The sequence below is a fragment of the Pelodiscus sinensis genome, chromosome 21 (assembly GCF_049634645.1).
Source record: "Pelodiscus sinensis isolate JC-2024 chromosome 21, ASM4963464v1, whole genome shotgun sequence".
Lineage (NCBI taxonomy): Eukaryota > Metazoa > Chordata > Testudines > Trionychidae > Pelodiscus > Pelodiscus sinensis.
In genome coordinates, this window is record NC_134731.1 from 8,659,642 (window position 1) to 8,686,909 (window position 27,268).

At 46.1% G+C, this 27,268-nt stretch overlaps 1 protein-coding gene across 10 annotated transcripts in view; it reads right to left on the reverse strand.

Annotated features, from left to right (window-relative positions):
- ACACA (acetyl-CoA carboxylase alpha) overlaps window positions 1–27,268 on the reverse strand; it is a 229,179-nt gene that overhangs the window by 98,024 nt on the left and 103,887 nt on the right. For all 10 annotated transcript variants that reach the window (XM_075904774.1, XM_075904771.1, XM_075904768.1 and 7 more), the window contains 6 exons: window positions 20,539–20,580; window positions 19,069–19,284; window positions 18,458–18,613; window positions 16,299–16,502; window positions 10,582–10,737; window positions 8,993–9,139 (listed from right to left, as the gene is read on the reverse strand). In XM_075904774.1, the coding sequence (XP_075760889.1) occupies window positions 8,993–9,139; window positions 10,582–10,737; window positions 16,299–16,502; window positions 18,458–18,613; window positions 19,069–19,284; window positions 20,539–20,580 (921 nt within the window). The remainder of the gene's footprint in view (window positions 1–8,992; window positions 9,140–10,581; window positions 10,738–16,298; window positions 16,503–18,457; window positions 18,614–19,068; window positions 19,285–20,538; window positions 20,581–27,268) is intronic.

Consider the following 27,268-nt stretch of genomic DNA (forward strand, 5'->3'; position numbering starts at 1 on the left):
TGGGGGCCACCTCAGTGAGGATTGGGAGTTTTGGAGGAGTTCTTTCGCTTCTCACTTGTGTGGTCCCCAACTGATTTCTCTGTGGGTCAGTGGTCCCCAACCCAAAAAACACTGAAACCTTTTGTGTCAGACATAAATTAATATTTTATTTCATTTTAAATAAAGTTTGATAAACTAACATGAGAAAGTTAAAATGCTTAATCTGTTTAATAATTTAAATTAAACCGTTCTCCCTAGCTGCAGCTGGTTCAGAAAATACGATCACTGTAGCTAGCCTGCCCCTTCCCTTTCCACTCAGACCCATAAACAGAAGTGAAGTAATTGAATCTTGGCATGCCACTTCTGAAAAGCTGCCAACCCCTGTTCTAGGGTACACAGTCTGTCAGAGAGAAACCATCCGCCATACACCTAAATTAAAACATACAAAGGTTCTCCATAGTACCAAACTGATCTGTTTTCTGAGAGGGCAAGGTTCTGAGCACCTCCAGCCCCCACTGGTGCCAAAGAGCCCCCAGAACACCCCCCATAGAAACTCTTCAGCTCCTTGCTGGACTGGCTTCTGCACGGCGCTGTTTTGGTTTGTTTTTTAAAGGGAGGGTACAAACCAGCAGGAGCTGGTTTAAAAAAAAGTTGTGGCATAAAGCAAATAAACCTATTAATTGTATGAACTTAAAATGACTTCACTGAAAACCTTAACAAGTGGAGATGTTTTTGTCTGCAAATTATTGTAACACTTTTTTCCCCCCTTTTCAATTATGCAGTGTATCTATTTCAATGTACACATTTCAGTGCCTTGCTAATTTTGAGACATACTGAGCGTCCACGTGGCAGGCATTTCATTTTTCACGTTCCCATTTGGGAATTACTAAATTTGTGTCTCAGATATAGTCACAATCGTAGCTCCAATTTGCCAGGGAATATGATGGAATTATTGCTGGCTGCTACGACCTGATTCTCCACATGCTATGCCTTCTTCGGTTCTCCTACATACACATTTCCTGCCACTAACAAATCTGTATTAGCAAATTAGCTCCAAAACAGTTCTGAATTCTATCCTGTTGCGTGGTCAGGCTCGGATTGCGGAGGGGTCCCAGCATGAGAGCCCGGGACAGAAGGGGGTCAGGCTTGGATGGCAGAGGGGACCAAGTTCCAGCAGCTCCTCTCCAGCAATGCAGCCCTGGAGCGTGAAGTGGTAACGGGAGCTGGAGCAGCCCATGCCTGGAGGAAACGGCACCGAAGCTGGCCACAGCAAGCAGTTGGGGATGGAGGCAGAGGTGAGCAGTGGCATGAGGGAGAGAATGAAAATGCCCATGCTTCACTGAAATCATTGCTCTGGGGTGGAACTGGGGATGAGGGATCACGGCGGCTGCAATTCTAGCAGGCACAGCCACGGAAGGGATGCGTGTCCCCTTGAGTGCCCCTAGCCAGCCCCTTCCACCTCCCTTGTGATTGTCTCTCTTTTGTATGGTTTTATGTGTCCCCATACAAACTGGGGGCAGGGAGGAGCTTCAGCCCCCCATCCCTCCCTAAAGGGCACATGGGGGAGGGAGGAGGAGGATTGGGGATGGAGCAGTCCCTGACAGGGGAGGGCAATGTCCTTTCACTTGCCTGTTAATTCTGTCGCTTTTCTGTATGGTTCTGCGAGAAGCAATCCCATTCCAGGCACATCCCATTTTCCTGGCACAACCAAACCTTGACCTTGCCTTCAGTTAGGATAAGAGGAAGTGGTATACCAAATGTGGTAGTCCTAGCTCTTACCGTTTAGGAGGAGTTTTTGGACAGACAGGTATACGGACACTCACAGACAAACTCAAATATATAGAAGATCACGTAGCTTTGGAAAATCATGGGAGACAGGAGAGATTCCAGAGGACTGGAAAAGGGCAAATCTAGTGCCCATCTATAAAAAGGGAAATAAGAACAACCCAGGAAACTACAGACCAGTTAGTTTAACTTCTGTGCCAAGGAAGATAATGGAGCAAGTAATTAAGGAAATCATCTGTAAACACTTGGAAAGTGGCAAGGTGATAGGAAACAGCCAGCATGGATTTGTAAAGAACAAATCATGTCAAACCAATCTGGTAGCTTTCTTTAATAGGATAACGAGTCTTGTGGATAAGGGAGAAGCGGTGGATGTGGTATACCTAGCCTTTAGTAAGGCGTTTGATACGGTCTCGCATGATATTCTTATCAATAAACTAGGCAAATACAACTTCGATGGGTCTACTATAAGGTGGGTGCATAACTGGCTGGATAACTGTACTCAGAGAGTAGTTATTAATGGTTCACAATCCTGCTGGAAAGTCATAACAAGTGGGGTTTCGCAGGGGTCTGTTTTGGGACCAGCTCTGTTCAATATCTTCATCAACGATTTAGATATTGGCAAAGAAAGTAAGCTTATTAAGTTTGCAGATGATACCAAGATGGGAGGGATTGCACCTAATCTGGAGGATAGGGTCATAATTCAAAATGACCTGGACAAATTGGAGAAATGGTCTGAGATAAATAGGATGAAGTTTAATAAAGACAAATGCAAAGTGCTCCACTTAGGAAGGAACAATCAGTTTCACACATACAGAATGAGAAGCGACGGTCTGGGAAAGAGTACGGCAGAAAGGAATCTAGGGGTTATAGTGGACCACAAGCTGAATATGAGTCAGCAGTGTGATGCTGTTGCAAAGAAAGCAAACATGATTCTGGGATGTATTAACAGGTGTGTTGTGAGCAAGACATGAGAAGTCATTCTTCTGCTCTACTCTGCACTGGTTAGGCCTCAATTGGAGTACTGTGTCCAGTTCTGGGCGCCACATTTCAAGAAAGATGTGGAAAAATTGGAGAGGGTCCAGAGAAGAGCAACGAGAATGATAGACGGTCTAGAGAACATGATCTATGAGGGAAGGCTGAAGGAATTGGGTTTGTTTAGTTTAGAAAAGAGAAGATTGAGGGGGCACATGATAGCAATTTTCAGATATCTAAAAGGGTGTCATAAGGAGGAGGGAGAAAACTTGTTCATCTTGGCCTCTGAGGATAGAACAAGAAGCAGTGGGCTTAAACTGCAGCAAGGGAGGTTTTGGTTGGACATTAGGAAAAAGTTCCTAACTGTCAGGGTGGGCAAACACTGGAATAAATTGCCCAGGGAGGTTGTGGAATCCCCATCTCTGGAGATATTTAAGAGGAGGTTAGATAAATGTCTATCAGGAATGGTCTAGACAGTACTGGGTCCTGCCATGAGGGCAGGGGACTGGACACGATGACCTCTCGAGGTCCCTTCCAGTCCTAGTATTCTATGATTCTATGATTCAATTATACCCCCTGCTTGAGGGGCGATTTAACACCTAGCACTGGTACAGTGCTTACAGCTTCTAAGGTTTGTTTCTTAGTTAAAATTTGCACAAATCAATCACCACAACACCGCGAACTACATCAGAGCGACCCCGTTTTACTAATAAAGAAAGCGAGGCACAGGAAACCTGACTAAAGCTTCCCAATGATAAGGGCCTAAGAGGTCTAACTTCTACCTTGTCCTTTAGAAACGTGGCCTTTCATTCACGATTCACTAGGCAACATTTCTTAGCGACTCCATCATTTTAAAGGCGAGCGTGTTCGTGCTCACATATCCTCTCGCATACATTCAGACAAGTTTGGAGACCAAATGAAATGTAGCTGGTGAAAAGATGCTTAGTTCTCAAGTGTGTCTGAACCAGTTAAAAATGTCGTGTTATTTTCCTCCCTCCTCTGGCTCCTGGACAATGCCTCCACTCGGAATTACAAACTTCTCTCACAAAGGTGGGTGACAGCAAGGACCGAACAGATAACAGTTTGCTTCACGTCTAAGTAGAAATATGCAGCATCTGCAGGACGCATCTTATTTGTGAGCAAAAGCAGCCTGGGTCTATTTCCTGCCTCTTCTTTTTAAACACGCCTGTCAGCTTGGTTTTATCCACGTTGCCTTTTCCATTCCAGAAACGAAGCTTGAGGAATCAAACCTCAACTGTCCCTCCTCTCCTCCCACTTGCCATCTTCCTTGGTGCGAGGAGCTGGAGTGCAGGCTTGTGACAAATCTGTTTCCTCAGCTAAAACAAATTAAACGGTAAAAGCCTAAAGTCAGCTCTCCCTGCTCAAGCGAACGCCGCACAGAGGCATGCCTCTGTTTGACAGCTCGTCCCCTCCTGAGTGTCACCTGTCCTTCAGAATTCGAGGGCTGAAACCCTTTCCTTAGGTTGGCCACTTTGCCACTGAAGGGGCTCTATTGTGTCCCCTGGCTACTGGTAACAGAATTCAATACTAACGCCTCACACCTCATTTTCGCTGTGTGTTGTCCTACTGTAACTAATCTATCGAGGAGCTGGCTTGGCTGACATACTGTACAGGCTGCCCGGAGCATTAGCCACAAACCTCTCTGGGAAAGGAGAGAAATGGAGTCTTCGGTTTCGCTCTTTGCTTCAACCGAGACGGAGAGCATGCCCGAAAGATTCTGGAGTGGGTCATTCCCTTGTGGAATATTAATAGAGTTATCAAGATTCGACTCGGAATTTGGCCATCCTCAGTCATCTTCCAAGGAGATGGACAGCAAAAGGAGGTGACAAACAGCGCAGACACTAACTGCATGTTGCTTGCATTCTTGCCTTATTTTCACAGCCCTCAACATACCGCATCTTACAGAGTTTTACCCATGGCAATATTTATACAGCCCCCACAGGGCTCTTTGTGCTGCTGGGTTGCGTCTTTCCACACAAGGCACAACTTACATCTTTCAAGGGTTAAAAAGAACTACTAATTTTTTTGGTCTTTGGGTACAGAATCTCATATAATAAGACTATTTGTATTCATACTGGCAGAGTAAACACTACATGTTCATGCCCAGGCAGCTCTGTGCTTGTAATTTCAGCAAGAACATAGCTCTGTCCCTTGGGGACTTCGCTTTTCCTCCAGTCTCCATTCACTCAGGCACAGAACGAGAGCAGAGAGAAATGCAGATGGAAAGAGAAAGACCATGGCAAGAGGCTCCACACCGCGCTGCAGCCTTGGACCTCTTGGCAAAAACCCCAACATTCACCCAAAATAAAAGTCTCATTTGGGGGTTTCATTACATTAGTTAAACCATTCTTTCTATATGCTCAGCAGTAGCAGAAAAAAAAACACTCCCCAGTTCTCCATTTATCGGGTTTGTCTTGAAAAGTCCGATTCAAAATCTTTCCCTGACAAAGGGCTTATAAAGAGAGATGCAGTAAACACTGCTGCAAATCTCCCTGAACTTCCTTGCTGGAATAACCTGCCATCTCCACCCATCACTGCTCCCAATAGGAACAAGACTCTTACCAGTCTTAAGGTTAACATGCTTGGTTAAAGGGATACTGGTAGTTTAACAATAATATACAAAAACATGAATGCCACTGCTGAATGCAACTGCTGTCTTAGATGGTTTACATTTAAATATCCAAAGGGACATGTACTTTTTTACTGCAGTTCATTTTCATTATCCAAATTCAGTGATCAGGTTCACTTTCGTACTAGGCAACTTCACTTTCCTGCTAGCTCAGCCCTGCAAACTCTGACCATATTTCCCGATGCTGAATATGGGACACCTGCTAAAATTACTTGTATTCACGTGAGTTCAGTGGTGATCAGTCAGAACTGGGTGGTACAAACATTCAAATTAGCATCACGTTTTCTGAGCCCGTTAAGAAGAACGACTGCCTAGTTAGATTCTTCTTCTTTGGCTTCTTATCTTTCAGGCTCACACACGAGAGGTAATGCACGCGTTCCTGTGTCCTTTTACTACATGGGGGCTGATCTGCAAACCTGACCCTCCTGCCTGACTCGGCTCTCCATGCCTGCCTGCCCAGCTGGGCCCCCGGGACAGACCTGGCTCTCTTAGCACCCGGTGCCGTGTCTTCTTGAGGCACGATTCTTGACAGGGTTCACACCAGCATGTGGCCAGCAGCAGCCTTTCAGCACTGGGCAGGAGAGAAGGGATTGAAGCTGCCTCTAGCTGCAGGGAGCGTGTGTGTGGGAGAGAGGGGGGGAGACCAGTGGGGCCAGCCAGGGGGGAGACCAGGGCAATCTCTCTGCAGAGTGTAGACACAATCCTCTAGGCTGCTGCTGCCCACTGGGGTAACCCAGCTGTCTCCTGTCCCCTGGCTACAGCATGGGCAGAATGGGGTTCATCCCAAAGGATGCATTGTGCACCAGGGCCCTGGGAACCTGCCTGCAGGAGTTTCAGCTGCCCTGGAGCCTGGCCAGAGGGGTGCCTCAGCAGGGGATGGTGCCGAGGGGATGAAGCAGAACTGTACTCTGTAGTGGCAGGAACCATGGTTGGTGGGGGGCAGGTGAGAAAGGTGCTAAGTCCTGCGAGCTGCTACAGAGCCTGCAGGTTCAGGGCATGGACAGTAGGGACACTACTTACACGTACCATTCCTGCGCTTAGCTGAGGAGAGGACTCCCGGTGTCAGTGCTATGCAGGGCTTTGGCACACACAGGGCTCAGCTCCTCCTGTCCAGCAGCTTGAAGGAAGGAATCTGTTGGCCAGGCTATTGGTGAGCTGAGCAACAGGATAAGTCCTGCTGAGGGGGATCAGGATGTGTCCTGCTTGGGTGGGGGAGATCTGGAGGAGCAGTGGGGCTGGGAGGGGGGGGTGAAGGCGCAAAGCATGGAAAGAACAGCAAGAGGGGGAGCATGCAAAGGGCCGGTGAGTAGCCAGCAGAGGCGAGACCCTGCCTGGTTCCTGACCGCACACCCAGGCTCCACAGCAGGCAGCCAGTGCCGGCTGGAAACAGGACAAGGGGTGTGGCCCTGCTTGCCAAGAACCAGCACACACCAGAGCTGTGCTGATGGATCAGCAGGGGGTGCAGCTGAGCCCATGCGCTGCATCTTTGCCCCAACACCACCCCCAGGCTATGTCTACACTCGCAGCTTCTTGCACAAGAACATCTTGCGCAAGGGTTCTTGTGCAAGAAATCTTGTTCAAGGAAACGTCCACACTGCCATGTGCGAGCTGTGCTTTTGCGCAAGAGCGCCCATGGCAGTGTGGATGCTCTTGTGCAAGAAAGCTCCGATGGCCATTTTAGCAATAGGGCTTTCTTGTGCAAGAAATCCCTGCCGAGCGTTCACACTGCCCTCTTGTGCAAGAGCTCCTGCGCAAGAGGGCTTACACCTGTTAAAAAAGAGCGTAGCTCTTGTGCAAGAAGCCCTCTCTTACCACGCCGTACTGTAAATTTCCTTGCGCAAGAGCGGGCGGGCAGTGTAGACGCTCTGCGGATTCTCGCGCAAGAATGGCCATACTTGCGCAAGAAGCCGTGAGTGTAGACATAGCCCCAGTGTTCACCATTTCTGGTGGGTGGGCAACTAGTGAGCAGAGATCCAGCCAGTAGCAGGACCTGCCCCTACTGATGTAGGGGAGGAGAAAAACACGCACACACACACACACACACGAAAATTGTCCTGTATTTTCTAAGAAAAAAGTCAGAACACCTGCAGAAGGGCTTAAATATTTAACTACTACCATACTTTCTATACACCCAGCAGGAGCAGAAAAAAACCTCTTTGTGTCTCTGGTTATCAGGTTTGTCTTGAAAATTCAGATTCAAAATCTTTCCCTTTAAAAACGGGATGCCCAGTTGCCCTAAAATGTAACCACCATCAGCAGAGGCCCCTGGAGATTGTGAGCAGAGTTTGGACTTCCAACATCATAACACAGACTTGAGCTAAGAGTAACTCTATTAGACTGGTAGCAGTAGTATACTCCAGTCCTTTACAGGACCAGTCACTAGAGGGCAGTGTTGTACATTTCCAAGTTTGACACTATCAACTTGGGTTTGAATAGAGATATTAGCTGCTTAACGCACTATAAAGGCAATTTCCCCCACCTTTGATATTCACATTTCCGCATCAGATACTATCTATGGGACACATCTAGCAGGGCTTAATTAGCTTTGTTAACACTAGTCTACAATTGACAGGTAACTTCTTTTGCTGTTTTCCACACCGACTACCTCTAGACTGGCATGATTTTCCACAAATGCTTTTAACAGAAAAGTTTTCCGTTAAAAGCATTTGCGGAAAAGAGCACCTAGATTGGCACGGACGCTTTTCCACAAAAGCACTTTTTGCAGAAAAGCGTCCATGCCAATCTAGACGCACTTTTCCGCAAAAAAGCCCCGATCGCCATTTTTGTGATTGAGGCTTTTTTGCACAAAACAAAATCTGAGCTATCTACACTGGCCCTTTTGCGCAAAAGCTTTGCGCAAAAGGACTTTTGCTCGAACAAGAGCAGCATAGTATTTCCGCAAGAAGCACTGATTTCAGACAGTAGTAAGTCAGTGTTCTTGCAGAAATTCAAATGGCCAGTGTAGACAGCTGGCAAGTTTTTCCGCAAAAGCAGTTTCCTTTGCGGAAAAACTTGCCAGTCTAGACATAGTCACCCTGTATTCTGTAATTTCCACTCCAACTCGTCCAATGAAGCAGGTTTTACCCATGAAAGCTCATGACCTAATATATTTGTTAGTCTCTAAGTTGCCACAGGACTGTTCATTGTTTTTCAAGTTATAGACTAACATGGCTACCCCTCTGAGACTATGCCAGTTCATTACCCAATGCTACAGGGGAATGTTTAATTAGAAGATATATAAAATTAGGGTGTTTTTTTTAAACTGAACAAAAACTTTCCTAATTAAGCTTTGTCAAAAGTTTTAAATACAAACTCTAGCTAGCTTAAATATTTGAATGGTGAAATTATGAAGGGGAAAAAAAAGCACTAGCACAAATTTGAAAATAAACCATGATTTACTTGGAGATTCAAGTGCCACTTGTATGGAAGGTATGCGTCTTATTCAAGAGAAAGATTTTGCCTCTGAAAAGGAGCACAAGTAGCTTTTGCAGACGGGATTGGTACATTTTCACCATAATTTTCCATAAGCAGTCTATAAACCACAACGTATTGCTGATGGGGGAGGGGGGGCAGGAAGAGGGAAGGTAGTTTTAGAAAGTAACTTGCCTCATTTCCTCCTGGCAGCCTGTTCATATGCACCAGCTGACCTTGGTCATCCAATACCAGCTCAGTGTACGTTAGCATATCAGAAGGCAATGGCGGTGTTGGCAGGAACGCATATTCACTCATGGAATCCCAGAGTTTAATCAGAGACTATAAGGGAGAAGAGATATGTCCTTGTCACAATTATTGACTCTTGGCATCCTTACCATAACCTGTTATGACTCAATATCAAGACAGAAACTTCTATTTCCATTAACTGCCCCCAAATCCAGCATTTGGCCAACATTATTGGATACCACCTTAGATGAAATGTCAAGCCCTGAACGATAACGTGAGTCCAAGGAACATCCCCACAGTTAGCCACGGGTTTGGGATTTGCGCTATGACCCAACAAGCCAGCTATAGAATACGAACTAGCCCTCGGGAAACATCCAGTGTGATGGATCTCGCCGCATACCAAGCCCACTCACTGAGGCCTGGTCCATAGCAGAAAGGTTAGTCCTGTAACTCGCTGGAACAGCACCAAACACTGCCACCACGGCATTAGTCACTCCTACTCTGCAGTTAGGGCATGTCTAATTACAGACCTAAGTCGACCAGTGTTAGATCCACTTGAAGCCACCCCAGTAATCACTGCAGTGGCGTCTCTCACCGTAAGTGCTTCCACCAACTGAGGAGGGGCACTGTTGGGGCGGAGAGCCAGGACTCTCAGCTAAGTTCCCTGGAAGCTACACGGCCACGTAGCTGCCTACTTAGCGCTGTGCAGGTGTGCAAGGCAGGGAGGAAGGCTGCCGCCTCCACAACATACTCTCCATCCTGGTGACCAGGGGAGGCATAGCCTGAACCAAGCACCTCTCCCCCGGCCGTGTACCCTCAGCAGTGGCCAGAGTGGCCTGGCCCCTGAGACTCCCATGGCCTGGCCCAGTCCCCAAGCCCCCTCATGGCCTACCCCGGCCCCCAAGCCCCCCCATCACACTCCTGCACCCTGCCCCATCCCAGAACCCACACCTCCAGCCTCTGTCCTAGCCCTGAGTCCCTCATCCCCCACCAGAGCCCTTGCACCCCAACCCTCCGCCCCAGCCCTGAGCCCCTCAACCCTAGTCCCACACCTCAGAGTCCTCAGATTCCTGCACCTCAACCCTCTGCCCCAGCCCTGAGCCACACAAGCTTTGTTATGGGCACCAATATGAAGCGTACGTGGCGCATAGTTCCTCCCTGTTGCACGTCACCTCCATGTAGGTGCACAGAACGTTCATTCCACTCAGGAGTGGGAGATATTAACGTGAACACTGGCTCTCAGACCTACATAGCTCCCTGCCAGGACCCCAGCTGCCTCCCCAGGCTCTCACCTCCCCACGGCCAGCTGGGAGTGGGGCAGGTACCCAGGGCTCCTCTCATCTCTGAGCAGGGAGACTGCAGGCAGCAGCCCAGCTGGGAGTAGGGAGCAGTCAGACTCTAGCTGCCCAGCTTTCTTGTCAGTATCACTGCTCCGGCATGGAGTTTCATGGCTCCAGCTCCCAGGAACCCTTAATGAGCAATGAGAGCAAACTTTGCTGGTACAAAACCGCAGACATCCCCCAAGGAAGATTTACCTGCCGGAACATCTCAGGGATGTCGTAGACGTACGTCGTCCCTAAAGATTGTGCCTGGAATCTCTTGGACTGGAGCAGGTCCTTTGTCACGTAGGGGGTATTGATCAGCATGCCATGAAGCGGTCCCTGTTTATCTCCATATGCCTGGAACATAATCTACGGCAGAAAACATGGCCAGCATGAAGAAAGGCAACCTGAGATCCATCCATTAGATCAGCATCCGTATTTCTTCAATTCATTTCCACAGGCTAGGCTAGTTTGACTGGCCTGGCTTATGTTCCCTCAGAAGATGGCAACACCCACACATCGCACAGTGCCGTGTTCAAACATCCAATGCTACCCCATTCAGGCAGGACTGGGCCTTTCCTGTACAACTCTGAACACCCCTGACTTATTAGAAGAATAGATCACGCTGGTCGGAACGGGCAGGCTGCCATAACCGGCCTGCAGAGAAGCCTGGCTGTCCATAACTTTGGTGATTTCGCATTCTCCTGCATTTCCTCTGACAGCACGACTGTGTGAGCGGAGAGGATCGCTATTATTTATGGACCTGAACAGTATACATACAGCACCGGATAAGCACAGTAGCTAAACACCATTCAGATCTCTGCTGATTGATCATGGAAGCGAGAACAAGACTTGCCATATGTCATTTGGCTTGAAGTTTTGATATTACACGTTTAAAATATTCTTCTAGAGCAGTGACTTGAGTTTTCAGCTGCCGTACTTCATGGTGCTTTATAGTCCACTCAGTCAGGACTCCGTGAATAGGGAGTGCACACTGTGATGCAGCGTCACAAAGCAATTGATCCCATCGGAAATCACAAATGAAAATCCATTTCAACTAATGATACTAAGCTGCAGTGAGTGCTGCTTCACTGGGACAGCATTAGACTACGCCCTGCTTAATAGGGACACATTTGGCTGGAGCTAAATGATTAAGCTGTTCCGAACATATCTGATGTTCCAAGTTTCCATTCTTTTATATGGAAGTTGTTTGATAAAGAATGAAAGAAGAAGGGGGTGGGGTCAAACAGAGATGAAATTCAGTAAGCAGTATTCATTTTTGCCATTTTTGTGAATACAATATTTTGCGCCATTCTTAAGCCTCTCTGTGAGGTTTGGTTTTGTCTTTTTTAAAATAGCTTTTTCGGCAGGACAGCAATTTAATCAGGAAAACAAGTGCTTAGCATTGTGCAGTAATTTTGATTTGGGGGATCGGGCCCTTCAGCAGTGTTGCTGGTGTTTGTGCACAAACCTGGGAAATAGAAGCTCTGGGTTCTGTTTCTGACTGCACCTTTGGCTTCTCTGGTGAATTTCTAGTTAGGCTGATACGCCTCTACAATCCTTACAGTATCCAGCACCAAGCGCACTTGCTTGTATGCAGCAACGGATCTGAACTAGGACCACCAAATTTGGTATGCAGCTCTCTCATCAGCATTGGGCAAAGCTGGACTGCCAAGCAGTGGCCCGATGGCTTCCCCAGCAGCAGCCCCCCAGCCCTGGGCAGTCGGCCGTGCAGGCAATTTTGAGACGGCTCTGCCTTCCCTTGCCTAGGTTACTGACCACCCATGAGCTTTCTGCCTTTTACAACTTAAAGCAAGGTCAGGGTTTGGTTGTGCCAGGACAATGGGATGTGCCTGGAATGTGACTGTTCTGCATCAAACGGAAAGGGAGGGGGGGTGTGATAGCAGACACAGTTATGCTCATGAATGACCACAGGGGGCAGTAAACATCCCAGTCCTGGTCAGCAGCACAGCCCCCACCGTCCTGGGCTGTCCCTGGGGAGCAGCCACCCACCATTCTGGGCCCCCCTGGCCACTCCTAGGCCAGCCGTGGTCAGAACCTGAGTGCCCCTTCTCCTTTGGCACCCTATGGAGAAGCCAGCAGGAGGCCTGCTCGGGCTCCCACCCCACCTTGGATTAGCTCCGGGGTGAAACTGGTGGGCAGCCTACATGGTGCCCTGACCCAGGAAGAAGCTAACAGATGGGAAGTGCAGCCCATGTCCCTCTGGGCCAAATCTGGACCTAGGTAACACCTGGTAAGTCTTCTCCTGCTATAATAAAACAGAAAAACTTGTTTAGATGAGACCTTGTGCTAAACCAGAGTTCCTATTTGGTCTGAAAAAGGTTGAGAGGAGCTGCCGATTCACTATCTAAGGGTATGTCTACACTACCCCGCTAGTTCGAACTAGCGGGGTAATGTATGCATACCGCACTTGCTAATGAAGCCCGGGATTTGAATTTCCCGGGCTTCATTAGCATAAGCGGGGAGCCGCCATTTTTAAATCCCCGCTGCTTCGAACCCCGTGTAGCGCGGCTACACGGGGCTCGAACTAGGTAGTTCGGACTAGGGTCCTATTCCGAACTACCGGTACTCCTCGTGAAACGAGGTGTACCGGTAGTTCGGAATAGGCACCCTAGTCCGAACTACCTAGTTCGAGCCCCGTGTAGCCGCGCTACACGGGGTTCGAAGCAGCGGGGATTTAAAAATGGCGGCTCCCCGCTTATGCTAATGAAGCCCGGGAAATTCAAATCCCGGGCTTCATTAGCAAGTGCGGTATGCATACATTACCCCGCTAGTTCGAACTAGCGGGGTAGTGTAGACATACCCTAATGGTCTTAGATCCATATAAGGGAGAAATCTAAAAATTCTGTTAAATAAAAAAGGTAAAAAAGGTAAATAGTCAGCAAAAACATCAAGATCTCAGGAGGCTAGTTTTACAAGAATGGGCTTGCCTTAAATCTATTGTTAAAGTTAATTAAAACCAACCCTGTTCCTAAAATGCCTTGACTGAATCATATTTAAGTTTATCCTGAAAACACATCGCAAACATTGTGAGAATTACAGAAGGACCCTCATAAACACGTGTAGCATTTTTAAAAAGAAAATCTATGCCTTATGGGGATATTTTTCTGGTCATTTCGCCAGAAACAGATTGCAAAAGGAAAGGTCACCTTGGCAAACAGCTAACAAAACTCAAACTTTAAGCTGAGCCACTGCAGATTAGCGCAATGTTCTTTTCTTTTTCCCCAGTCCATTCAAAACATGTGGACATTATCTCTACGAGGATCTCTAGACCAGGAGAGACTGCATGCCCAAGCAGCTTGCAGGAAAGATTTAGAAAAAGGAAAAAATGGTGACTCAGCACATTGTATTCAATACAAACACTGTCCATAGAATTTATTCTGTTGCTACTACTGCATGGCAGACATGTTATTGCAGTCCAAACATAAGCTTCTATTTTAGTATTTTGCATTTCCAAAATCCACATTTTAATAAATAGGTAAGTGCTTTTGCAGATTTTAAGTAAACCAAAAAACATTAGTACCTACACAACATAAAAACAGCCATGCTGGGTCAGACCAAAGGTCCATCTAGCCCAGTATCCTGTCTGCCAACAGTGGCCAATGCCAGTTGCCCCAAAGGGAATGAACAAAACAGGGAATCATCGAGAGCCATCCTCTGTTGCCCATTCCCTGCTTCTGACAAACAGAGGCTACGGACACCATTCCTGCCCATCCTGCCTAATGGGCACTGACGGAACTAGCCTCCACAAATGTATCTAGCTCTTTTTTGAACCCTGTTAAAATCTTGGACTTCACAACATCCTCTGGCAAGAAGTTCCACAGGTTGACCATGCATTGTTATGAAGAAATACTTCCTTTTGTTTGTTTTAAACCTGCTACCTATTCATTTCAGTTGATGGCCCCTAACTCTTGGGTTTGGGAACAAGTAAATAGCTTTTCCAGGTTTACTTTGTCCACACCAGTCATGATCTTATAGACCTCTATCATGTCCCTACTTCGTCTTCTCTCTTCTAAGCTGAAAAGTCCAAGTCTTTTTAACCTCTCCTCATACAGCAGCTGTTCCATACCTTTAATCATTTTTGTTGCCCTTTTCTGAACTTTTTCCAGTGCTAAGGTATCTTTTTTGAGATGACCACATCTGCACACAGTATCTAGATGTGGGCATACCATGGATTTATAGAGCCAATAAGATATTCTGTCTTATTCGCTCTCTCTTTTTTAATGATTCCTAATATTCTGTTTGCTTTTTTGATTGCCGCTGCACACTGAGTGGATATTTTCAGACAACTATCCACAATGACTCCAAGATCTCTCTAGAGCGGTAACATCTAATTTTGTTCCCATCATAGTTGGGATTGTTTTCCCAATATTAATTACTTTTCATTTAGCAACATTAAAATTCATCTACAATTCTGTTGCCAAGACACCTAGTTTTGTGAGATCCTTTTGAAGCTCTTCAGTCTTCTTTGGACTTAACTACCTCGAGTAGTTTAGAATCATCTGCAAATTTTGCCACCTCGCTAATGTTTACCCCTTTTTCCAGACCATTTATGAATATGCTGAATAGGACTGGTCCCAGTATGGATCCCTGCGGGACACCGCAGGTTGTCTCTCCTCATTCTGAGAACTGACCATTTAGTCCAGGGGTGGGCAAGAGCACCTCCGTGGGCCAGATCCGGCCCTCCAAACCAATTGAGACCTGGAGTCAGGGGAGCGCGCAAAGTCTCCTCCCCCTGCCAGAGGCACGTGGCATCAGAGGGAACTGCTAGCTGTTTTAAAACAGCTGGCAGCTCTCTCTAGCCACTGCACGCCCCTGGCAGGGAGGAGGCAGGGATCGAGGGACTGATTGGCCTGGAGGCAGAGGGAGCACGCAAACAGCTGGCGATTCTCTGTAAGTGCCGGGGTGGGGGGCAAAGACTTCATGCACTACCCCACGCCCAGGCCAATTCAGGGTCTGTGAAGGGGGAGCACAAGAAGTCTCCTGGCCCCACCCCTTCCACCTGAGGCTCCGTCCCTTCCAGGATGGTCTACGGCCACTTCAGAAATTTGTGAACTGGCCCCCTTTTAAAAATTATTGTCCACCCCTGATTTAGTCTTACTCTGTTCCCTAACTACCCATTATCAATCCATGAGAAGACCTTCCTTCTTATTGCATGACACTTGGCTTAAGAGCCTTTGGTGAAGGATCTCATCAAAGGCTTTCTAGAAATCTAAGTATACTATATCCACTGGATTGCCATTGTCCACATGCTTGTTGACCCCCTCAAAGAATTCCAGTAGATTGGTGAGGCGTGATTTCTCTACAAAAAACCATGTTGACATTCCCTCAATAATTTATGTTCATCTATAAAAATCTGACAATTCTGTTCTTAACTATAGTTTTGGCCAATTTGCCCAGTACAATCCCCATGTTGAAGTCCTATTCTGTTTAATAAACATGACTGCAGTAGGATTCGCCAGAAATTTTAAATGGGCTCCCACGTTATTCACTGTTCCTTCAGAATTTAAAAAGAGGAGATATCTTCTATAGATTTCTCTAATCATCCTGCAGAAGCACATAGCAGGGGTATAATTTTCTAATGAATTCTACAGGATAGTTTCAACAGCGCATACAAAGATAATGTTTTCTAATTCTAAAGGACTTTTCCAGAAGGGAAAAAAGAGGTGTTTGCATGAAGGAAGCAAGGTGTATGTTAATCGACAGACTATATACCTCTGCATAATGCAGTTATATGTTTGGCACATTCGCATGCCTATTTGATGACTCATAGAATTACAATTCTTTCTTAACTGAAACAACTACTTAGGCATTTGAGTCAGGCCAAAAAAAAAAAAAATCAACAAACAAAAAGACTCCCAAAGACCACATTCTGTAATACGTGTGTCCATGCCCCCACGGAGCCGTACCTGTGCTGTCCTGGAGTCCGTCACCTCTTTGTACAAGCTGATGTCCAAGTAATAGCCAGACTCATTGGTCAGGAAGAGACGGATGGGAATTGCCTTTCCAGTTGGTGTCAAACGAATGTTAATTTTCAGCTCTGCTTGGAGGACACGGAGTTTCCAAAGGCGGCTTCCATAGCGCATCACCATGCTCCGCACAGACTCTTCAATCTTAGCACAGAGAACAGAGACAGAAATGTAGCCGTGTTACTCTGGTGTAGCTGAAGCAAAAAACAGGACTATGTAGTACTTTAAAGACTAACAAGATGGTTTATTAGATGATGAGCTTTCGTGGGCCAGACCCACTTCTTCAGATCAAATAGTGGAAGAAAATTGGCACAACCATATATACCAAAGGATACAATCAAAAAAATGAACACATATGAAAAGGACAAATCAAATTTCAGAACAGAAGGGGGATGAGTGGGGGGGGGGGGGTAAATGTCTGTGAGCTAATGATATTAGAGGTGATAATTGGGGAAGCTATCTTTGTAATGGGTAAGATAATTAATGTCTTTGTTTAGACCTAGGTGAAAAGTATAGAATTTAAGTATGAATGACAGTTCAGAGGATTCTCTTTCAAGTCTGGTGTTAAAAGGTCTTTGATGCAGGATGCAGGTAATCAAGTCGTTGAGACAATGCCCTTTCTGGTTGAAATGGCAAGAAACTGTTTTTTCTTTGTGATCCTGTCTAATATCTGTTTTGTGGGCATTGATTCTTTGGCGAAGAATTTGCATTGCCATTTGGCTGTGGACACATCCACCCCTTCGTTATTCCTCCTTTCCACGCCGGACCCTAACAACACATGGGGAATGGCTCAGCTCCATGAGGACAGCATTCAGAATTTCAGGATATCCCAAGTGGGGCTAATAACATTTTCCGCCCACCTCTTCAATTCCCACCACTCGCCTTTCCTTTTTCTCCCCTCCATTTATGCGCTCTACTGCAGGAGCAGCCAGAGTGCAGCACAGACCTCACGTCCACAGACAGTTCCTTCTGAGGCTTTAATGACATTTGCACTCAGCAAGGACACTAATGTCCCTAACGGGGGGGGGGGGGGGGCGCACCACTTTAACCATGCTGCCAGTCTCCCTTTGAACTGAAACGAGAGAGCCAGAGGTTCCCAAACTGGACTGTGTGTTCCACTGGTGGTACATGAGCTTCATGTTTCACCAATTCACTTTATAACTTTGCCTTAAAAATACACAAACCAATAAAGTTTGGGAACCTCTGAGAGCCTGAAGGTTGGTTTCAAACTTGGGTCTCCGATGCGCTAGCAAGGTCACCCCTCCAGCCAGCACAGCGCCATGTTGCAGTCGGCCTGCTGCTCCCCCTGGATTGAATTTCCCTCTCTCACCTACTGCAAACATTTTTCCCCAACTAAGAATTATATGATGCAGGCAAGCACCCAGAGTGAAATCCCTGGTAAACAGTTAAGTAGCATTTATATGCACAATAACCATGTTTCATTGCACGTACAGTACAGGGCCTTAAATCAACAAAGCAATTACCACTCTGAGCTTGTTCCTATGCTGTTTTATTCAACTTTATAATATACTCCTGTTGGTAAATAGTGCATATTAAAGTAAGGCAATTTGTAGACAGTTTCTAATATTCTCTCCCAAAACCTCTTTTCCAAGGCTGTTCAGGGGCACTCAGAGTACTGAACAGCTCAGCTCTTGCTGCAGTCCCTGGGAACTGTGATGCTCAGGACCTCTGTAGTGCTTCTGGGAAAACAGGACAAGTGTCTACGGCCATTTTAATTAAAGCGTTTGCAATCCTGTCCCTGCCATCCGAGCTAATCAATGCCATTATTCCCTACACGTTATTCAGTCTCATATTCCTTAGGAACAACATTCACTATTGGCTCTTTCCAGAGCCAAAATATATTCCATAAACTTAATTTTTACATGGTTTCTTTTAGAAAAGAAAAATTACTTCAAAATATTAGGATATCTAATATAAATCTCTCTCCACCATTCCCATTCCCAATATATACCACTGATCTCCTATGCTTTCCTTAGAAAACAACAGGCGGAATCGGTGTATTATTATCCAGTGCTCTAACATGAGCCCTACAGAACACTCCAATGCAGTGAGATTCAGCCGGACAGCTGAGACTGTACCTTAGATGGATCCATGATGACCGTAGGCACAAAGTTTAAGAAGATGTGGTTGCAGTCTGTGCGCACGTTAGTATTATTGAAGGCCACCTCCAGCTCGTCCATGGCTTCCAAAAGCAAGCGTTCCCCTTCATTCTGCAGATACTCAAAGGAGGCCTCCTACAGGAGAAAGCCAAAAGGTTACTCCCTTTCCACTAGCCATCCCTCAGACCCAAAACACAGGGTCATTGGGCTGCAAAAGACCACAACCGAACCTGACACAGAAAAAAGGCTACATTCAGGCCAGCGGGCAGTACAATACTCCAGAATACAAGAGCCAAAGACATTGGTGTTGATACTAGTTCAAATACCAGACCAAACTGTGCTCTCAATTACACCAGCCTAAATCTGGAATAACTCCAGTGAAGGTATGACATCCACCTAGTCTGGACCTGAACCCTTGAAACGTTAGGTGCCATCAGACATGCTCCAAAAGCTGTATCATGACATCCAGTAGAAGGCAATGGGTTTACACTTGAGACACACACACACACACACACACACACCGCTACTTCTAACTTTATGGTTTTTCACATCAAACCTGGGAAAGAGACCACTCACAGCAGGAAACCCACCTTAGTAACCAGATCTGAATGCCTTATAATAGCCCTCACGAAGAACCTGTAGTCGGTCACCTCAGTGCCCACTTCAACTTTAGCAGCTCCCAGGTACAGGTGCATTTTGTGGTTGGCACACGGAATGGCGGTGAGGTCAAAGTTTCGCATTCTGTTCAGCTCCAACTGGAAAGCCAGAGCTGGCTCCAGGTGACGGTAGATCCTATCTTCTTCAAACTGGAAAGAAAAGAGAAGCGCACCCCGTAATGTTGGGTGCAAAAAGGAATAAAAAGTGAAAAAGTCAGGTAAGAAGCTGGAACCAGTAAAATGGAGAGAAGTGTATAAAATCTACTGACTTAAGACACGATGGCTAATGTTGACATTCAGAGCAGGTCTCATGTATTCTGTTATTCTACAGTGACAGAATTTACCCCACCTGCAAAACTGTATTTCAGATGCTAAGCTTTTTTGGGGGTGCTGGGATAGGATATTTGCTTTGTTTTTATTTAAAAAATATGCTTTTGTTGGTGTGAACTTTCCCATTCATTTAAATGGCCCAACTCTGAAATTTAAGAGTGTCAACATGGCTTAATTGTTTCACTACTGATCATGTTAGCAGAAACTAATATTGATAGCCCACAGGTGCAAACTGTTTCCCACCTTTAAAGAGGCCAAATGCATGAGACATCCCTACCTAGCTGTCCAAACCTTGGTCGGTAACACACAGAATCACTGACGTATCAAAAACTGAAAGTTTGAGGACCGTGTAAAACAGATAGAAGTAAAGAAACAACACAAGGGCTGCACTGCACTGCTCCTATTATGATTTTTCATATTGATTACAAACCTAAAAATTCAGTGAAGCTGCCACAATTTCCAGTCAGATGCACCAGAGCCATTAGAGTTAAGAGGTATGTAGTGAAACGGTCTGCACGTTGAGTGTAGAACAAAAACCAAAGCACAGCAGCTCATATGCTCTGCATAAGGCGCCTTCTTTTTGCAACAGGGGAAGAGTCTTCTGAATCGACCACATCCCTACATCCCCCCCATCCTGAATGATACTGTTTCTACAGCCATGGTCCTCAGAACAAGCACGGTCTCGAGCTAGACATCATGCCATATAATATGCAGGCAAGTGCATTCAATGGGAGGACGTGAAATTTATCAGTGGAGTCATTTTAGTAATTGTCCATCACTATAGAAAAGACTTCCAAAACCAATCTAAATAGGCTTCTAAAGCTATACTTAAGGCACCTAAATAAGTGATCTGATTTCAAACTGACTAATGAGACTAGTAACTCTCAGTGACTCAGCTGTCAAAATAGTGAGTGCCCGGATAAAGGAGGGTGGGGTATGTTCAGAAATGCCTGATGAGGTTTTGATCCCATGGACCCGCTCCCCTTTTAGAGAGGTTTAGAAGGCTTGTAAGAGAGGGAGGAAAGTCTGTTTAAAATGGAGAGAGAGAAAAGCACGGGTAACTGTTCAACTTACCTTATCTCTGGCACGGAACGTGAAAAATTTAGGGAATTCCCTCTGTTTGGAAATAAAAATGGTATCAGTCCTTCAAACACATTGTGCACCATCTGTTTAGCCTATGGGCTATTGAGAGACGGGACGGAGTGCAGCATGGAGAGTCACTGTCATTAAAATCTACCACTGCAATAGCTAGAGTTGCATTCCATTTTTATTTTGTAAATAAGGATGGTCAGAAGATAAAAATCCCATTAAAGCAGGTTGCAGGGGCACATTAAATCAGTTTAGTTTTTTTTTCCTATTGCAGTAGATGGTTCTTGATTACTTCAATATTTTTGACTAATATTGGGTCTTAAAGCAGAATTTAGGCAGGCAGGAGGGATTGGGTTAGAGTCAGAACTCTTGTGCGGTTTTCTTCTTATTTATTATTACTACTGTTATTATTAAATTGTATTGTAGTAGTTCCTAGGAGTCCAAATCAGACTACAACTGTACTGTGTTAGGCACTGCACACAGAACAAAACAGACAGCCCTCAGCCCCAAAGAACTCTTCATATTCTTAACATTGCTCATGCCAAGGAACAATTTTTATTAATTTTGAGAAATTGAGTTCTAATAATTGACTTTAACCTCATTCTAGAAAGTCTACAAGATATTTTATAGATTTGGCTCCTCTAACGGGCATAGAAATAATTTCTACATATTAATATAAAGGTCATCGGTCAAGTCCTAGGCCTTATTGCATAGAAAAACTTTACCTTTCTGATGCCATACAGCACAACCCCCAGCTCCTAATAAGCTGTGAGTTAGACTGGACCTGCTCATACATTTGAAATGCCCCAACAGGTAACAACCACAGTTTGTGCTGTTGGAAGTTATGCGTTGATTTTTTATTTCAGCTGAATACAATGATCATAAGTTTGGTTTGTTTCCCATGTTAAGGTGCTTGTTGTTGACTTTCCTATGCTGAATTCGTTTTTTTATTACCACTATGTTTTGGTGAGTCCACCATGTTCTGAGAATTGAGAACATATTGCACAATGAAACGAGGGATGCTGAAAATACTAATGAAAAAGTCTTTCTATAGTGCTATTTAAAACAGTTATAATTGGAGAAGACTGGTAAACCTGGTATCCGTCTATCTACTCCCTATGCTGCCAACACAGCCATTTCCCTGAGCATGTATGTAGTCCCACTGAAGTGAGTGCAATTAATCATGCTTATCAGTAAGCAGATGCTTACGTTAAACACGTTTCCTTGCTTTGCTGGATTGGATCCTATGCGTCTTACAAGACACATGCTCATTTTACTGAAAAAAAACTTTAAACCTGTCCTTGCTTTTAGTACTGTTCAGACGGCAAAGTTATGGAAGAGTGAGACAGATTCCATTCCAAACCAAAAAAAAAAATTGTCACTGCTTATAGCAGAGTCTGGACCAGATGTTTCAGGCACTTAAATTGGTTTTAAATATTGTCATAATTCCATTGATTTCAGTGCATGCATTGTACCAAAGTCAGATCAGCTTCATGTTCTGTACTATGAGCACTAACTTTGGTGGCACATGCTCTGATGCCACATGAAGCCTGTAGAACAGGCACAATTACAAAAAATGTCTGACTACTAAAAATGATGAAGTTTGACCTGGAGTCACAGAGGGAGAATAAATTAAGGATATTAAATATCGACTAACTGACTAATCGAATAGTCAATGCATTTAGTCAATAGGGCGCCTCCGCCTTTGAAGAGTAGCAACAGCCCGGGGCCAGCTGGGGTGTCTCCAGACTCCTCGCGGTGTTTCACAGCAGCAGCGCCGCATGGAGCCCATGGTCTGGCCCCAAGCGGTGCTGCTGCTTTGAAGTATCCCCTCCTCTTCCCTCTCCTTGCTGCCTCTTTCCAATAGAGGCAGCAAGGGGAGGGGGGAGTGACTATAGTCGACAAGCCTGCTATAAGCATTTGCTTATCGGATAGTTAACTAGTCCTTCACATCCCTAGAATAAATACGGAGTCCAACCATCATTCTTAGAATCCCAAGCACATTTGAGATAGCAAAAGGAAAGAAGAACAATGGAATGTTGCCTCAGTTCAACAAGTACAGCACAATGAGTGAGAGGGTCGAAGTTCACTCCAGCTAACCTGGCAATGGACTCAAACTTAAAGGCCAAGAACCACCAAGCTCCTCGAGTCTGACCTCTTATATAACACAAGGCATAGAATTTCATGCAATTTGTACGGAGCCCAATAGTTTGCGTTTGGCTAGAGCATCTCTTCCACTGTCGTTGCTTCCAGCGCTATAAATGTTTTCTCGGGAAGTATCCCACCATTAGGCCCAGGAACAATACTTTGGAGCCATAAGGTTCAGCGATCCCCTAAAACAGCATATAAGGAAACAGAGCCTTCCACATTGCTACAATATCTTCCCAAATCCCTCCCACCTGTCCCCTCTGCATGCTGCCAATTTCTCCCAACATCATCCATGCTCATTCTATCACTAATGTAATTGCTTTCGAGACATTTGACTAGTGTTGTGGGCAAATATAATAATTAAATGTGCACGCACACAAGAATCCTTAGTGCTCTGGTACCAAAAACCAAAAGAGTGCTCCGTTTCCTAGGAAGAGGAATTATACCCCTGCTGTGTTCTAATCAACCAACCATCATCAAGACAATCAAAATAATTTGCCTAAATTAGCCAATCAAGACACCCTGCAAATCAGAGAACGCAAAAAGCTACAAACAGAAATCATCATAGCTGATTATTATACTAATAATCGCGTTAAAAACCTAATGAGATGAGGAAATTGGAAGCTTGCTGGAGCAACTCTCTATTACCTCAACATGCTGGGAACTAATTATATAGACTGTAATTAAAACAAAAACAAGCCCAAGCCAAGCCCTGTGTAAGTTGATAGTTGGTCCAGTAACAAACCGTACAGAATAGGAGACAATAATGAAGACAACGTTTATGCAGCAGCTCTCGTACGAAGAACCCAAACTCTACAAACTTCTAGCTGATCACAAGCTCCGTTGCCTCTTCCGGGTTGGACGTGGCAACCTTTTAATACTGCACAGCTCTACATAGCAGATCCTGACCGAAAGCAAATCTAATCATGTCTGATTTAACCGCAAAGGAATTCAGACAGGTGAAGCCGGACACTTACATCAAAAAGATTCACTAAGTTATTAGATTTTTGTCATGAAATTTTTCATCACCAGAAAAAATCAGGACACTGGTTTGCTGACACATTCAAACAATGGCACAATAGTTGCTGTAATCACAGAAAGAATGGTTGGTTACTGTTCGAGATATGTTGCTCATGTCCATTCCAGAGAGAGAGAGTTTGTGTGCGCGCCTGTCTCATACATAATTGTCAGAAGACTTTTCTCTAGCGTTACCCAGTTGAGTCTGCTATGGCGCCCCTTGTATATATGTGGCAGCATATATACCCCTACCGATCCAACTCCAGCTTCAGTTCCTTCTTGCCACAACTGTCCGACAGAGGGGAGGTGGGTGGATCTGGAAGGGACACGAGAAACACATCTCGAAGAAAAGTTACAAAAGAGAAATGACCATTTGTTCAAGTGATTGCTCATGTGCATTCCAATATGTGACTTACTAGCAGTGTGTATGGAGAAGGGATCGGACCTCAGCTTGTTGCTGGGCGCAGTACAGCTTTGCCGAACACCACACCGTCCCGGGCCTGCTGGGTGAGGGTGTAATGAGTTGGGATGGTGTGTGCTGAGGACCACACAGCCACCCAGCACGTGTCCTGAAGTGGGACCTGTGCCAGAAAGGCCACTGACAAGGCTTGCACCCAGGGCTGGCACTTTGACCAAGTCACAGCACAGCCTGAAACCAGTAGTCCAGGATGACAGGGGCTGCGATGTAATCGGGAGGCCCTTCAAGCGCACCGCAAAGATGAAGAGTTGCGTCAACCGGTGGAACAGTTTAGTGTGCACAATATAAAAAGCAAGAGCGCACCTCAGGTCCAGGAAGCGCGACACCCTGTCCATGGCATGGGGCTCAGGGAAGAAAATGTGGGGGGAGGGAGAGGAGAAATATCCTGATTGAAATGTAAAGGCAAAACTTTGGGCAAAAAAATCATTCTTCCGCTCTACTCTGCACTGATTAGGCTTCAGTTAGAATATTGTGTCCAGTTCTGGGCACCACATTTCAAGAAAGTTGTGGGGGAAATTGGAGAAGGTCCAGAGAAGAGCAAGAAAAATGATAAAGGGTCTAGAAAACATGAGCTATGAAGGGAAGACTGAAAGAATTGGACTTGTGTAGTTTGGAAAAAAGAAGACTGAGAGGGGACGTGATAGCAGTTTTCAATATCTAAAAGGGTGTTACAAGGAGATGGGGGGAAAATTGTTCTCCTTGCCCTATGAGGACAGGACAAGAAGCAATGGGCTTAAATTGCAGCAAGAGAGGTTTAGGTTGGACATTAAGAAAAACTTCTTGTCGGGGTGGTTAAACACTGGAATAAATTGCCTAGGAAGGTTGTAGAATCTCCATCACTAGAGATATTTAAGAGCTGTTTGGACAGACACCTGTCAGGGATGATCTAAATGGTACTTGGTCCTGCCATGAGGGTAGGTCACTGTACTCGATGACCTCTCAAGGTCCCTTCCAGTTGTATGATTCCATGATAATTAATCAGAGGCTGGGCCACCGTGTCAGACTCTCAAGAGACAGAAAATCCACAACAAGCTTGGACTCTTTGACCACCTCTGCTGGGAGACTGAGACCTTGGGCCACATGCCTGAGCAGATCCTGGCATGCCCTAGCATCCATGGAGGGAGGGGACAGGGTGATACTAGCATGGCCTCATCTGGTGATGAAGAAGAGGCCACCGGGGAGGCTGGGTCATCCTGTCCCACCTGCTCTCCTTTTATGTCCCCTGCCGCCTGGGGGTCAAGGAAAGGGGCTGTCAGTTGGGCTGCTACCAAAGCCTGTTCCTCCTGCCCCATGGGAGGTCCTGTACCAGAGGTGGGGCTGTGGCCAGAGACCAGGCTGAGGGTGGTGCCCAAGTCAAAATGTGCCATCGAGGTAGCCCAAGAAGGTGGTCCCTGGCCTTGGCCTCAGTGATAGGCCCAAGGAGTCCAAAAGGGTCATTGAATGGCTGCCTGCCATTGTGGGGGTGACGCTTGCGTACTGACAGTGCTAGGAATGGGAGCTCTTGAGCATGAGGGACTCTGACTCCTAAGCGTACTCCCATGCTGACCAGGGAGGGGCTGACCAGATGCACCCAGAGAACGGTATCGACGCGAGTGAGCGTGGACGCTGATGGCAGCAGGCTTCTCATGGTGCCAAAGAAGACACCAATGCCAGGCCAGGCTGTGGAGCCATAGGCTGTGCCAGCCGTTGGTGCCATGCTTAGTGTCAGACAGGCCCTATGTATCAACGCTACCAGTGCCATAAACACGGCACAGATGGTAGTTCTGAAGTCTCGCACACCGACGGCATCAGAGAGGCTGGCTGAGGTCTAGGTGCCGACTCCATGAGGGTCAGTGTAAGCCGCTAGTCCCTCTCCAAGACACTGCAAGCAGGTGGTATGAGGATCCCCTCTGGGCATATGCTTGCCACACTCCACAGCCTGCTTGAAACCCAGGGGCTTCTGCATGCCCCAGGAGCACAAACAGGAGGGGAGGAAAACCCTTAAATTAACTACTCTGAGGAACCTGAACAACTAATCTACGCAACAAGACAATGCTCAGGTAGGGACTAACTACTTGCAAAGCAGGAAAACATCAGGCAGAGAAAGGGAGAAGTCCCAGGCTCAATCGCACAGGCCTTTGCCAGAAGTGGGTTGTGCCCACGAAAACACGATACCACGTACATGTTTTGTTAATCTAAGATGCTTCAGGACTATTCTTTTCTTTGAGTTTCTTTACTTGCAGACACTCTAATGACAGTCATCGGGGGAAAGAAAGAACCGAGGCGGGAATCAGTTCGGCAGGGAGAAATTTGGCCTCAGACAGACAGTCGCTATTGCCTTCTTCTGGGGCCGACTTCTTAGTTTGGGTGGGAGTTGTTTCGTTTCCACAAAGGGCAGCTTGTGTTAAAAGCTGCAAGGGGAATTAAAATTCAACCAAAGCTATAGCTTTTAAGCTCTATTTAAATTCAGTGGCTCTAGCGTAAATCAAGCAGTCTAGCAGTTTTAAGAAAAACCAGCACACACGCGGCAGCACTCTGAAAGAATAGCATTTAGCCATAGAAAATGAGTACTTGCCCATCATGGGGCTGATTATGGGTCCAATCCAACTGCAGCTGAAGTCGGTATTAATTTTGCGACTGACTTAATGGAAGTTGGGAGGGGACCAGTAAGCACCACATGCAGAGAGGCAGACCCCCATCTCACACTAGGATCATCTACACCAGCTGAGGATTTGCCCTAGGATCTAGATGCTTTTAGGTCAGGGGTGGGGAACTTCTCTGGAACTGGCCCCTGAGGCTCAGGGCTCCAGCTCCCCAGCAATTCCCCCACGGAGCTAGGCCCCTCTAAGATCTGGTGTGCGAGGGGAACGAGGGAAGTGCTTTCTCCTTCTCAATCCGTGAAGTATTTTTGTTTGCGTCTCACGTGTGTGCAGCCCCCGACTGATTTTTCTGTGGCTCAGCGGCCTCCGACCCAAAAAAGGTTCCCCACCCCTGCTTTAGGTACCCACATTTTTGTTTTTAAAAACACACAGACCCTCTGTCACACAACAGACTTTACTGAGGCAGGGTCCAATTCCCATAAAACTCACAGGT